This window comes from Sinocyclocheilus grahami, unplaced genomic scaffold, assembly GCF_001515645.1.
Source record: "Sinocyclocheilus grahami isolate Dianchi unplaced genomic scaffold, SAMN03320097.WGS_v1.1 scaffold2066.1, whole genome shotgun sequence".
Lineage (NCBI taxonomy): Eukaryota > Metazoa > Chordata > Actinopteri > Cypriniformes > Cyprinidae > Sinocyclocheilus > Sinocyclocheilus grahami.
In genome coordinates, this window is record NW_015507245.1 from 69,912 (window position 1) to 85,773 (window position 15,862).

The following is a 15,862-nucleotide window of genomic DNA, read 5'->3' on the forward strand; positions in this document are numbered from 1 at the left end:
GACACGACTAGAAATCAGTGGTTAAGTTGTATTTAAAACACTGTTCCAGAACACTTCAACCCAAATATTCAGATGTGTGCAGCACATTTTATGGAGGACTGTTTCCTGATCCTGGGAGAGTAGACTACAATGCCAGCTGTTCTGACTCACAGACTGTAAGTATGTTTTTTATATTAAAGGGGTCCTATTATGCTCTTTGACAAAGTCTTGATTTTGTTTTGCGGGTGTACCAGAACATGCTCTCATGCTTGGTGGTTCGAAAATTATTTATATATATTATTTATATACATTATTTTTCACATAATTTACATTATTAAAATACCTTTCTCCCCAGCCTGGCACAAACAGCTCGATTATTTCCGGCTTTGATGAAGGTCTGCCTTCCGAAAAACAAAATGTGTTGTGATTGGTTAGCTGTCCCAGTGCGTTGTGATTGGCGAACAGCTTAGACAGTGTTTCAGTACTGCCACGCCCCTTGCTCCGTCTTTCAACAAAAGCTTTTTGGCGAATCCGTCAGGCACTGACCACAACCTCGCCCCTCCCCACCCCCCAACCATTAAAATTTCTGTAGGCGGGAATTATTTTTAATGATATTCTAATGAGCCGCTTTGTGATATCACAAAGCCCGGAAACCAACTCTGTAGTCCAAACGAGCCGTTCATTGTAGTTCTTGAAAAGGGATTTTTTAAAAACGAAATATATCCCTTTGGAGTGGACTTTGAGATTTGTAACTTTCTAGATCTTTTTTATGCCCAAACATACACACTACACACTGACTAAAATGAAAAAAAGTGAAAAAGCATAACAGGACCCCTTTAAAGAATTTGCCACTGACGATTGAAACGCGAGTTTTGGGCAGTAGAGTAGCGCTTGTTGTTTGTCATTTCTCTGATCACAAATCCGCATTTGTTTTTTATGGTTTTATGTTTACGCGGCGCGATGCAATGCGTAAAAATACAGTAAAAGTCATTATAATCTGTAATTATGTCCCCACTGGAAGCAACAAATGCCTCGTTTATAATGGGTTTTAATGTTTTTATCTCGCCACTCCGGCCGGGACATGGCATCACAATTTGGTAAGGGGCGTAACATTTCCGTCACACGCTTGAGGTATTCGGCCAATCACAACGCACTGGATAGCTGGCCAATCACAGGACACCTCGCTTTTCAGACCGATGAGCTTTGTAAAAATCGATGCGTTTCAGAAAGGCGGAGCATAGAGGAGAAACAATAATGTACAGTATGTGGAAAATAATGTGTTGTTTTAACCTTAAACTGCATATACACATTTCATTACACCAAATACACAAAATAATGTTATTTTTAGCAACATCATATGACCCCTTTAAGTGTTCACAGTTTAGCAGCTAAACTTTAGCTGTGGGCACGATTCCCTTGCACAAGTGTTTTTGTATCTTATGTCATTATTTTAAGAACGGATTGGAGCACTACATTATTGTTTTATGTAAAGGTGCTTTGTCAATGGTATCGCTTGCTAACTTGCTCAAGGACTCCTCTCTGAGCCAATCACAACAGGCTTGGCCAGCTTACCAATCAGAGCAGAGTAGGCTTATGGAAGGGAGGGGTTTGCTCCGAACTTGCTTAGAACGAATCGTTTTGAAATCATTGGCAAATGACTCTAATATTAAATGTATTTTCTGAGAAAATTACAATGTTTTCTGACCTTAGATTCATTTAAACCTGTTGTAGTGGACTCCAACACAATATTAGGACACTTTAAAATACCATATGACCTGCTCTTTGAGAACCTTTAGATATTTGCCCTGGAAAACATGACAAAAATGCTGTGAAATAACTTTTTTTACAGTGTGATCAAAAGGTACAGTAAAAGTTATTTTAATATTCTAGAGGTTGTAGGGCTGTCAAAAAATATTAGAATTTCGAATATTCGTCGAATTTAAAATAAAAATCCACATTCAAATGCAAAAACGTTGCATTCGAATTTTAGGTGTGAATTAAGGAGGCAGCCTTATCAGTGGCGCATGAGATGCAAGTGTCATTGCATTTTAATGCTTTTGTTCGCCTGTCCAGTTGAATCCACTGCTACGTTGTTCATTCAAAATACATTGCAGAAAAAGAGAACAATCAATGCGGGCAAGATGTTGTTTACATCAACTAAAACCAAGCCGTTCACACAGAATGCATATTTATCGCATTTTCTAGAGGGACATCTATCACCGCTGCACTCGCATCTCGCACAAGAGAGCCGCATGTTTAGAAAGCTATGTAAAATTAATGTAAGTTCAACTTTTAAAAAACATGTATCAAGACTTTATGGCAGTTTTTCCCCATCCCACTGCATCTCAAGTTTTTAAATGAAGAAAGTACTCTTTGTGATTGGTTTTCGGTCCTTTGTATTAAACTATACATACATCTTTGAGAACCTTTAGATATTTGCCCTGGAAAACATGACAAAAATGCTGTGTGATTTTTACAGTGTGATCAAAAGGTACAGTAAAAGTTATTTTAATATTCTAGAGGTTGTAGGGCTGTCAAAAAATATTAGAATTTCGAATATTCGTCGAATTTAAAATAAAAATCCACATTCAAATGCAAAAACGTTGCATTCGAATTTTAGGTGTGAATTAAGGAGGCAGCCTTATCAGTGGCGCACGAGATGCAAGTGTCATTGCATTTTAATGCTTTTGTTCGCCTGTCCAGTTGAATCCACTGCTACGTTGTTCATTCAAAATATTGCAGAAAAAGAGAACAATCAATGCGGGCAAGATGTTGTTTACATCAACTAAAACCTGAGATGCAAGTGTCATTGCATTTTAATGCTTTTGTTCGCCTGTCCAGTTGAATCCACTGCTACGTTGTTCATTCAAAATACATTGCAGAAAAAGAGAACAATCAATGCGGGCAAGATGTTGTTTACATCAACTAAAACCAAGCCGTTCACACAGAATGCATATTTATCGCATTTTCTAGAGGGACATCTATCACCGCTGCACTCGCATCTCGCACAAGAGAGCCGCATGTTTAGAAAGCTATGTAAAATTAATGTAAGTTCAACTTTTAAAAAACATGTATCAAGACTTTATGGCAGTTTTTCCCCATCCCACTGCATCTCAAGTTTTTAAATGAAGAAAGTACTCTTTGTGATTGGTTTTCGGTCCTTTGTATTAAACTATACATACATACATGATGCTGTTTTGATTCTAATTTTTTAAGCAACTTTATTAATTATTGTTTATAAACATTATGCACTTTTTTCAAAGATAGTCGTGTTATTTTATTATGCTTTGAAGAAATGTGCATAATATTTTGCTCGATGCGCCCGCTTTTGGCCTTAGGATAGAAGCCAAATGCTTTTCCCCCCCCTTAACTGAAATTATGCCTTTTAATATTGATAATATTTAAATAAAAAATTCGAATTTAGTTTTTCAGCCATTTTGACAGCCCTAAGAGGTTGGGAGCTGAGCTATTTGAGCCTTAAGATTTTTTTATATTAAAAAGTATCTCTTGCAAATTGTGTAGTCAAACTTTGAAGTGTTACTAGTACAACTCATTGTGAAATTCATAGACATTTACATTAAGAGAACATATTGAGATATTATGTTGCCTTCAAATTAGGGATGCGCAATATTATAGGAACGTTATCAAAATCAGTTGATAAAGGCTTAAAAACGTAAACATCGGCATCAGCCAATTTGAAAAAAATTATGCCAATATGTCTTGCCGGTAAGACGAATAGCTCACATGTGCTCAGGGTGTGTTAGCGGTAAGATCACGTCACCAGTGTGGTCATTCTTTAAATTAACCTTGGGCTGAATGGTGATTAGATTGACTGTTTTGGATCACCTCATTTAATTTGAGAAAGTATGTACAGAATGATGCGTCTGGGGCCTCATGTATAAAACTTTACGTAGATTTCATCCTAAATGTGTGCGTACGCACAAAAGCTACAGTTTTAAGATTTATAAAGCCATGCATACGCCAGAACCTGCGCAAAATACCCTTTATAATACCTAGTCAGCGGAAGATTGTGCGTACGTGAACCTCCACCCCGTCTCCTCCCCGAAATAGCCATTTATGGAGCCTTACAACGCCTAGTTATAATATGCATAACATCATCTGCATATGATTTCCATGCATATTCCATCCACGTGACACCATGTTTAACGCAGTTAAGAGTTGGAATACGTTAGGAAAATATGAGATTCGGACTATATTAAGTATTTTCTCAGAACATGAGTTTTGCTATTTAGAACACAATTTAAAGCGGAATTGTCATGCACCAAGCAATCCTCGCTGTGATTAAAACATTAAATCTCATACCACAGGAAAATTGTTCGAAAGCAGCACATCCACTGCAAATATTTCTGTTTAAATTCATATACAAATGTTGTAATTTCTAGATAATAATTTCCATATGGTGCACACCTATATGCCTAGTTTATTTTTTATAAATCCCGATATGTGCGTGGAAAATTGCGTACACACATTTCCATGCCCATTTTGCAACGTTTATACACTAGGCCCCTGGTGTGTGAAAAGAGTTAACATTTACAAGCGCATGCAGCAATGGCAGACTCCAGTTGGTGTCAAAATTCACGAGTATGTTTTAATTTAAAGGTCAAACTCTATAGCTTACTTGAATAAAACATTTTTAAAAAATCACAAACATGACACTTGTAAATGAAATAATTGAATCTAGCTACAGATTTATTCATTAATATGAAACTTTTTATATTATAAAACTTGAATACAAGGAGCTCTAAAAGATTTTTAGAATTTTTAGTTTTTTTTGCTTTAGACCATCTATTGATGTTAAATCCACAAATAAAATGTTAAGGTTTCAACTGCATCTTTAAAAAATGCAGAGCTTGCCTTTATCATCAATAGTTATTTTCAAAGCTTTCAATGCACTCTCGTTAAAAAAGAAATTTAATAATGTTCATTTGTTCTAACAAATAAGTTTTATTTTTGTTAAAAATAATTTGTCTAAAATTTATACACAGGAGAGACTCTGTGTTGTTTCAAAACAAAAGCAAATATCGGTATCGGCTTTTGCTATCAGCCAAAATGATTTGCAAAATATTGGCACATCGGATATCGACAAAAATCTAATATTCATAATCATCCCTACTTCAATTTATTCCTCAAATTTTCTTTACTTGATCTCGTCTTTAATTTACCTTCATAAAAACTGCAAAAATCCTGGTTTGTAACAGATTACTCAAGATGACAATGGGCCTCATTCATGAAACACAAGCAGAACGAATTTGTGTGTAAATCGTTCGTAAAGCCGTTCTGACGTAAACTTTCAAATTCATGAAAATGTATCCAGAGCACGTACACACTTCACGCACCGGATGCCGTGCGCGCGCCCAAAGCAGTTGGACATAGTGGTGTATTAGAGGTAAAACATTATATAAATACTGTTCGGTTTCTTGCACAAACTGATCGTTTCGTGTGTTAGGACATCAATGTGTCGTCACGAGCCACAGGGTTTAATTTGGATTTGTCTGTGAATGTTTTTTTTACTCTCTTAGATTTTGTTACCATTGCCATGCATTATACGACGCGCATCCCTACTTCAATTTATTCCTCAAATTTTCTTTACTTGATCTCGTCTTTAATTTACCTTCATAAAAACTGCAAAAATCCTGGTTTGTAACAGATTACTCAAGATGACAATGGGCCTCATTCATGAAACACAAGCAGAACGAATTTGTATGTAAATCGTTCGTAAAGCCGTTCTGACGTAAACTTTCAAATTCATGAAAATGTATCCAGAGCACGTACACACTTCACGCACCGGATGCCGTGCGCGCGCCCAAAGCAGTTGGACATAGTGGTGTATTAGAGGTAAAACATTATATAAATACTGTTCGGTTTCTTGCACAAACTGATCGTTTCGTGTGTTAGGACATCAATGTGTCGTCACGAGCCACAGGGTTTAATTTGGATTTGTCTGTGAATGTTTTTTTTACTCTCTTAGATTTTGTTACCATTGCCATGCATTATACGACTGATAGACCGCAACGGTTGGAGTTAAAAATCATCATTTGTGTTCTACTGAAGAAACAAAGTCACCTACATCTTGGAAGCCCTGGGGGTAAGCAGATAAACATAAAATTTTCATTTTTGGTTTGAACTATCCCTTTAAGTAAACGATTAAACAATTTAATAATGCAACTGAAAACACAAAGCCATTAATATGACAACTGAATACAATAATAATAAAATTAATACAGCAATTTAAATTTTCATAAGGATTTATTTTTAGGCGTCGTCAATATGTCAGTATTGTATGTTTTAGTGCCTGTGAAAATGTAAGTAAATGTATGTTTTGTAGAACCACATTTTACGTCAAATACATATGAATTATCATGAGATCACGTTGCAAGTTCATGGTATATGTACTGAATTCCTTCTCAGCTCTTCCCAGGCATTGCTGTTGATTTAACTGGGTTATACTGTTTAAGAATAAAGCAGAAAGTTATGATCAAAGTAATTCGGTGTTTTGTGTACATTGTGTGCAAAAGTTTAAATTTTCATGTTCATATTCATGTCATTTCACAATTATGCCATCATTATTAACATACTGGTTTTCAGTATTTCAAAGGACCAAGTCACCACTTTAGCTGAGGGGCCACACACATGATGAAGTCATAAGAAACTAATGCTTAGTTAATGATGACTACTGTATTTGGATGTCAACAGAATTCACATGCTATGTGCTGTGATTGGCCAATGTTGGGGTCTGTCCATTTATCTGCAGGCTACTATGAAGAATATATGAACATGCTTGATAACTCAGATCATAATTAATGAAAAACATTACTTCTCACATTAATTGATAAACTGTTGTAGCCTGTATGCATGCATGAGGTAATGCAGATTTTTGTATATTCCTTTAATAATTCAAGTAGTCTTACCTGCACAAAATAATGCTATTTTTATGCACAAATTCAAGATGATTCATGTACCATAAGCATAGATTTATCCAAAGTAGATAGTAAAGACCTTTTCTTTCTTTTTTTTTTGTGAACAAAGAAAACATCATGATCATGCATAATAAATCATGATGATGTATCCATCTAAGTTAATGTCTTAATTAAAGTGTTGTTCATCCTTGATGTCATGAATGAAAGACTTTGAACTCGTCTTAGTTCCTGATAATTCATGAGATATTAATACATGAAGGCATAATTCATGCATGAATTCATGTACCCTTACCGTAAAGTTTTTTATTATTTTTTCGCAGCTGAGTTGATAACAGTAAAACGCAGTGCTCGTCACTGTCACTATTTACCCAGCCGTAAATAGAGGGCAGGTCAGACAAATACATCCTACTTGTACAATGACTGCCTACAACAATGGAGAAGTATAACTGGTTACTGCTTTTTTATATTTAGTACAATTCTTACAAATGAGATAGTAATACTTTGGCGCCATGGATATTCCAAATCATAGCAACTAAAGCATCTCAGCTGGAAAAACGCTGTGCCACCAAAGCATTCTCAAGCGCCACCATCTGGTCGTTTTAAGAAGAGCGCCTGGAATTTTTTCAACTGTTTAAAAACTCTTAGGTGGGCACACGTTATTGAATATTTATTGTTAGGCACATGGCCTATTAGTCTTTTTTTTGCATTTATGCAATATACTGGAGCCAAACCTCAAAGTAGACCAGAATATTCCACTGCGTTCCTGGACACGCAATTTGCGTAGCTGTAATTCATAGGCGGGGATTATACTAATTGTGAATGAGCTTGCACGAGCATCCTATTTACGAATTAATGGAATTCATTAACATACACGTTTAACTATCAAATCGGACATTTACAAAGCATTTGTGAATCCGGATAAGAGTTTTCAGGAAGGTCTGTTTTACGTGCAAATTACTCCGAATTTACTCAACATTTACACAAGTTTCATGAATGAGGCCCATTGAGTGTAAACAGGGTCTTGCAATTTTTTTGTTATCACCTGCCATGTTGCGTGACCTACCTGGCTCTCCATCTGGGGTGCTGCTTGCAGTGCTTCCCTGTGACAGCGACATGCAGCTGGAGTCCTCGTCGCTGGGAATGCCATTCTTACTGAACAGCAAACAAGCATTTCTGCTGCCACCTTCACCTCCTTTCTTCTGAATCTCAGAAGAATCGGTGTTCTCGCCTCCACTGGGATTTAAATTTTCCTCTTTCTCTCTTTCTACTTCCTCGTCTCTCGTCTGCTCTTGGTTTTCTTGATTATTCTCCATCAGAGTGATAGAAGAGTAAATCAGAAGAGGTTCATCAGCTGCCCAACTGTGCAGGTCAGAGCAGAGCGCTTTCAGGGTCTTGTTCTTCTCTTCATGGCGCCGCTGTGAGTTCTGGTTTGGGTTTCTGTCAGTGGATTCATTCTTGTTTTCAACCAGGTTAAGATTCTGGTCTTGCTGCTGCTGCTGCTCTGCTAACTTGCATATGTACAATTCTTACAAATGAGATAGTAATACTTTGGCGCCATGGATATTCCAAATCATAGCAACTAAAGCATCTCAGCTGGAAAAACGCTGTGCCACCAAAGCATTCTCAAGCGCCACCATCTGGTCGTTTTAAGAAGAGCGCCTGGAATTTTTTCAACTGTTTAAAAACTCTTAGGTGGGCACACGTTATTGAATATTTATTGTTAGGCACATGGCCTATTAGTCTTTTTTTTGCATTTATGCAATATACTGGAGCCAAACCTCAAAGTAGACCAGAATATTCCACTGCGTTCCTGGACACGCAATTTGCGTAGCTCTAATTCATAGGCGGGGGTTATACTAATTGTGAATGAGCTTGCACGAGCATCCTATTTACGAATTAATGGAATTCATTAACATACACATGTTTAACTATCAAATCGGACATTTACGAAGCATTTGTGAATCCGGATAAGAGTTTTCAGGAAGGTCTGTTTTACGTGCAAATTACTCCGAATTTACTCAACATTTACACAAGTTTCATGAATGAGGCCCATTGAGTGTAAACAGGGTCTTGCAATTTTTTTGTTATCACCTGCCATGTTGCGTGACCTACCTGGCTCTCCATCTGGGGTGCTGCTTGCAGTGCTTCCCTGTGACAGCGACATGCAGCTGGAGTCCTCGTCGCTGGGAATGCCATTCTTACTGAACAGCAAACAAGCATTTCTGCTGCCACCTTCACCTCCTTTCTTCTGAATCTCAGAAGAATCGGTGTTCTCGCCTCCACTGGGATTTAAATTTTCCTCTTTCTCTCTTTCTACTTCCTCGTCTCTCGTCTGCTCTTGGTTTTCTTGATTATTCTCCATCAGAGTGATAGAAGAGTAAATCAGAAGAGGTTCATCAGCTGCCCAACTGTGCAGGTCAGAGCAGAGCGCTTTCAGGGTCTTGTTCTTCTCTTCATGGCGCCGCTGTGAGTTCTGGTTTGGGTTTCTGTCAGTGGATTCATTCTTGTTTTCAACCAGGTTAAGATTCTGGTCTTGCTGCTGCTGCTGCTCTGCTAACTTGCATATTTGATTCTGATCTTCCTTCATCCACTTGGCATTGCTCTCGGAGCCTGGAAGACTGTGCTCATTCTCCTGATTTCTGCTCCATTCATCTTCCTGGTGCCGGAGGGATACATCATCATCATCATCATCATCATCATCTAGTCCAGTGTTAATGCCTTTGAGGAGCTGGATAGAGTTTGTGCTGCCGTAATTAAGTTGACTCTTCAGAGAGAAAGGATTTGACCCACGAGTCTCTGTCAGGCCCAACTTTCTTTCATGTGATAAGCAGAGGTGGTCAAGGTCCAGGGAAGGTGGGATGTACGTGTTTTCATTGAGCAGGTCTGATGGGCTCTTCACAGACATGGCACAGAGCTGTAACATACATGCACATTTAGAAATCACACACTGTAACAGCATTAAAAATATGATATCTCACACACAAACACAAACTCACTGTCATAAACATGGGGCCCTATCATACCCCTGGCGCAATGCGACGCCAAGCGCAACAAGTGTTTTTTGCTAGTTTCAGCCCGACGCAGTTGTAATTTTCACGTCCTGTGCCACGTTGTTTTAATAGCAAATGCATTTGTGCGCCTATGGGAATGCTGGTCTGAAAACGAGGTGTGTTCAGGCGCATTGCTGGTGCATTGCTATTTTGAGGCAACTGAAATAAACTGCGCCATTGACCAACTAAAACCTGGTCTAAAGTCAATGGCGCAGTATGTTATATAAAATTTTTTATTTAGAGAGAGCGTCAGTAATATGTGCCTATAGGCGGGTCCACAACATGCGTACACTCTGCTTATTACACACACAGGGTGCAGCAGCACACAAACATGCCAAATATATATATATAAAAAAAAGGATTACAATCTAAAAGATTATTATTGTGTAGGCTACATAAATATAAAAACGCCTACATGTCATCAGGCCCAGATTAAGAACACATAGGGCCCTGGGGCTATAGCAAACCGCACACACACAGGGTGCAGCAGCACACAAACATGCTAAATATATATATATAAAAAAAAAGGATTACAATCTAAAAGATTATTATTGTGTAGGCTACATAAATATAAAAACGCCTACATGTCATAATGGATAGTCATTGCATATACCAGAATTAGGCTACCTATTCGCTCGCACATTAGCAGCTCCGTTTCCTCTCTGGAGATGCATTCTGTCTTTGTGCTTGCAAATTCCACCGTGTAAATAGTGAATCCGCCATGGTGCGAGCGCAACTGGCTCTTAAAGGGAATGGGAGATGAGACTCTGAGATTGGTTTATTGCACGTTATGCCCAAAACACACCCATTACTCATGAAGAGATTAGGGACAACCCTTTTAGACCATGTGCCATGCACGCAGACAGTTTTTCCCATTGTTAAACTATAGTGGATTCGGACACACCCTAAGTGCACATGCGCCGTGCGCTTTAGACCAAGCGCTTAGATCGTTAAAATAGGGCCCAAGATAATCCTGGCCATTACAATTGGGGTTAATAATTTTACATGTCAATATTAACTATTCACATCTAAGGATTGCTTCCTGTACATTTGTGAATGGCTTTCTGTGCATTTGTGGATCCTGAAACATTTCTAGCATCAAGCTACAAAAACATTTCTAGCATTCAAGCGCATACGTCGTGATACTCTCCAAAATGGCACCCTAGGGTGACGTGGAGGATAAGAATTGTTGAATAAATTTGTTATTTTAACTTTCTTTGCACACAAAAAGCATTCTTGTAGCTTCATAAAATTACAGTTGAACCACTGATGTCACAGACATCAGATTTCATCCAAATTCATTCTCAGATTTCATCAAAAATATCTTAATTTGTGTTCTGAAGATGAACGAAGGTGAGTAATTAATGATATAGGGCCTAATTTTCATTTTTGGGTGAACTATCCCTTTAAACATGAAAAACCAGAGTCAGTGTCGCTTTTAGTTAGAATTACAACTTGATTTTCTGTTAAAAAGCAGCTCTCCAGTGTGGAGCTAGCTAATGATATTAGTGAGGGGGAAAATAATTTTCATTAAAGTGATAGATTGGTTTGCAGAGATCAAAGCTTGATGTAGTACAGGACTGTTTTGATTATCATAACCCTAGAAGTATTTTAAGAGAGATGATTATGCTGTGAATTAGGGCTGGGCAATATGACCTAAAAGCAAAACCTTGATAAATTGAACACTTTACCTCGATTACGATTATTGAACGATTATTTTATTTACATTTACATTTAGTCATTTAGCAGACGCTTTTATCCAAAGCGACTTACAATTGGGGGATACATAAAGCGATTCTTCTTAAAGAGGCAAACAGACACAAGAAGTGGTTGTAATACCAAGTTCTTAGACATTGTTCAAATAAGTACAAGCTAGAAAGAGAAGGAATAAATAAAGAGAGATACTTTTTTTTTTATGATGAAGTCAAGTAGCTTCGAAAGAGATGAGGTTCATTAAAGGTTTGTACTCAACTATTAAAAGGTGAGATATTTTTTTGTAATGAAAAATGAAAGTGCATTTCTTATCTGTGATTTTAAACAAAAGAAAATCAATGGAAACAATCTATTTATGGTTATTTGTTTAATATTTTGAAACATTTCAATCAAAGCACACAAATGCTTGAAATGAAGACGTCTTATGAAAAAAAAGTCACATTTCAGTTTCATTGTAAAAAGCAAGTTTCCTAAAAAAAAAAAAAAAAGGTTTGCGATATATATTGTGTGCGATAACATCGTAATTGTTGTTTTAACGATGTGCGATTTGACATTATCGAATATTTCGCAAAAAACATTCAAAACACCCCTATAGAGTGCACGCATACATTACGTGAAATCTAGACTATAGTGTGTATGCGCATTAGGGTTTGCACCGACTAATCGACTAGTCGACTTCAATGCTCTGCCATGACGCTTTAAGCTTGACGTCAACTAGTCGCTGGTCCTATAGAGGGCGCAACAGGATAATACATTTTTGAAGGACTTCCACATTTCCAAACAGTTCAAATGACAAATAAATACATACTCTGAAAGCGCTCCACAAGACATGTGTGATTATAATACTGAATGCTCGAAATTGAACGGGAGAATGCACGTTTTAAACAACTTATTTTACAGGTAAGTTAATCGCCGTTCTAATCTAATGCGCTGCTTAATTAAAGTAAAAATATATTTCTCATATAGGCCTATTTATTATTATATTAATATATTATTTATATATATATCCTAGCTTTATGATGTTTTTCTCCGCTCGCAGAAGCGCTGCAGGCGCGTGATGTGATATGATAGGACCATGTGAATCCTCATGTTCTGTTGTTTGCTGCTTTTTGCGCATGTAAAATTAGTCCCCGGGAAACAAATGCTAGTATTTTTAACGGTTCACAGACATTTATCCTTTCTAAATTAATTCAATTCTAATTTAAAATAATCTTGTCGGTTACCGGTTAATAATCGGTTAACGAGCATCGGTTGGGAAAAATAACCGAAATGAACATCCCTAGAATGAACGTACTTCAAAACGGCACATGGAAATTAGGGGAGCTCCGATTGATTGGCTACCGATCACTGTCGGCCGATAATCACGTTGGGATTATTGATCAGCGGTCTCTAAAAAGGCCGATCTCAAGCTGATGACGCTGCCGTGAGAGGATTGGCACGACATTGGCATGGCAGAATCACCGTCTCAGTCTCTGTCCGCGCGGGTGAAATAATTATAATGCTGAAGGTGAGGGGTACTTACCTTCACATTATTAAGTAATTTGAAAACCTTGTGTGAGACGTAATTTCACAAACAGCGTGAGTGAATCACGAGTGAATCAATACGCAAATGGCTTCACACATTGCGTCTGTCTATAAGCGAGCTGCACGCTGCACAGATGACATAGGAATTGTCACTTTCCTATCACATCATCGCTAAAGTTTATAAATTGCATTACTTTTTAATTCTTGCCAGTGTTTAACCATTCAGCACCCGCGCGCTCTCCTGGAGACAGTACGCTCATGCACACTTGCAGCGCGCACACATAATTGCCAGGTTCACATTGCTCCGTTTGCAGTGCATACTAGGGCTGTCAAAATGGCTGAAAAACTAAATTCGAATATTGTACTTAAATATTATCAAAATTCAAATTATATTCGAATTTAAAGCAGCGCGCACACATAATTGCCAGGTTCACATTGCTCCGTTTGCAGTGCATACTAGGGCTGTCAAAATGGCTGAAAAACTAAATTCGAATATTGTACTTAAATATTATCAAAATTCAAATTATATTCGAATTTAAAATGCATAATTTCAGATAGGGTGAAGAAAAGCTTTTGGCTTCTCTCCTGAGGCCACAAGAGGGCGCATCATTCAAAGCATAAGATAACAGCTATCTGCGAAAAAAAGTGCATAATGTTTAAAATAATGTTTATAAACCAATTATAATTAAGTAGCTTAAACAACTATAAACAAAACAGCATCATGTATGTATGCATAGTTTCATACAAAGGGCGCAAAGCCAATCACAGAGTACATTTTTCATTTAAAAACATGAGATGCAGTGGGATGGAGGAAAACCTGCCATAAAGTCTCGATATATGTTTTTTTCAAAGTTAAACTTGCATTAAGTTTACATGGTTTTCTCTTTTGAGCGAGACGCAAGTGCAACAGTAATAGATGTCCATCTAGAACAAAACCGGCTTGGTTTTGGTTTTGATGTAAACAAAATCTTCTCCACATTAATGCTCTATTTTTCCGCAATATTTTTAATGAACAACGCAGCAGCGTCGCATTTAGTGGCTTCAACTGGATAGGTTAACAAAAACATAATGCAATGACACTTACATCATCATCGCATCTCCTGAGCCGCTGATAAGGCTGCCTCCTTAACTCACACCTAAAATTCAAGTGCAATGTTTTTGCATTCGAATGTGGATTTTTATTTTAAATTCGACGAATATTCGAAAAACGTTTTGACAGCCCTAGTGCATACGTGGTGCGTATTTCTCTCGTGCTCTTGTTAACGGATTAATAAATGTGAACACTGCACACTGTTGCTGTCCGGCAGTGCGTTCCAGAAGTGTTGCGTCTGCAGCAGTGCAGAGAATGTTTCCGCACCGAGTCTATTTTTGCTGCGCTGCAAGCGTTGAATTAAAGTGACAGCGCATTGTCTGGAGTAAATATAAACATGGATTGACAAGAAAATGTAGTAATTACACCATAAATGCATATTATTAAAGTCTCCTGTGTTTCACAGTCAACACATATGGCTTTTTGGCTAGGTTTAAAGGGAAAGAGCACTTTTAGATGAAGGCAATAATAGATGGCACTTGTGGAGGTAAAGCGTTGAATTAAAGTGACAGCGCATTGTTTGGAGTAAATATAAACATGGATTGACAAGAAAATGTAGTAATTACACCATAAATGCATATTACTAAAGTCTACTGTGTTTCACAGTCAACACATATGGCTTTTTGGCTAGGTTTAAAGGGAAAGAGCACTTTTAGATGAAGGCAATAATAGATGGCACTTGTGGAGGTAGAAAAACAAAGTTCTTTACGAACCGCATGACTGCTTGTAATAACGATTTAAATGCAAAAGAAAAGGCAGTAGAGCTGACTATTTCTGTCAATAGTATGTTTGTGATAACGTTAGAAAAGTAGTTTAAATGTTTTGCCACTTGCTTGAGCAACTGAATATATAAATCTAGAAGTAAATGCAAAAGTAAAAAGTATTGAATGATGTGTTGCTTATATTTATTGTGTTTAAACATGTCTGTGAAAGATTGTATTACTGTACTGTGTAAAAAAAAAAGAATTGCAATCCTGAAAAAGCATTTTCAGTGACAATGTTTGGATTTGAAATCAAACTAATGGTCCGTGCTGCTTCCCCTCTCACAAGAGTCACCTAAGAGGGGAATTCCCCCCATTTTCAAAAATGAAATTCAGTCCCTGAATAAATGTCTAAAAATCCTGATTGGAGTATCACTATAAATAGTTATAAATTATAACAAGAAGGCTTTAAAAAATCGGTATTGGCAGATACTGCTTTCTGTGATCGCGATCGGTGATCTGCCTCAAAAATCCTGATCGGAGCACCCCTATTTATCACTCTTGCTTTGTGACAACCCTAACCCTAAGAGCAGACGAAGAAGAATAAGAACACCAATGGATACAATTGGTGCCTACTTCGGTGCTTGGCCCCTAATAATAACAATTCTAACAGATACAATAGGTGCCATCGCACCTTCGATGCTTGGCCCCTAAAATAAGAACTCCAGTGGATACAATAGATGCCTATGCACCTTTGGTGCTTGGCCCCTTATAAACTTATAAATGATTGTTTGTTCATGTTAGTTAAAGGTGCTCTATGTAAGTTTTTGACTCTACTAAAGCATAAAAATACCATAATACCATAAT

General features: G+C 37.5%; 1 protein-coding gene across 1 annotated transcript in view; it reads right to left on the reverse strand.

Annotated features, from left to right (window-relative positions):
- The window catches only part of apbb1 (amyloid beta (A4) precursor protein-binding, family B, member 1 (Fe65)), a 45,753-nt gene that overhangs the window by 18,581 nt on the left and 11,310 nt on the right, over positions 1-15,862 (reverse strand). Inside the window, exons 2-3 of the mRNA XM_016260365.1 lie at positions 9,484-9,831; positions 7,981-8,434 (exon numbers count right to left, since the gene is read on the reverse strand). Of these exons, the coding sequence (XP_016115851.1) occupies positions 7,981-8,434; positions 9,484-9,831 (802 nt within the window). The remainder of the gene's footprint in view (positions 1-7,980; positions 8,435-9,483; positions 9,832-15,862) is intronic.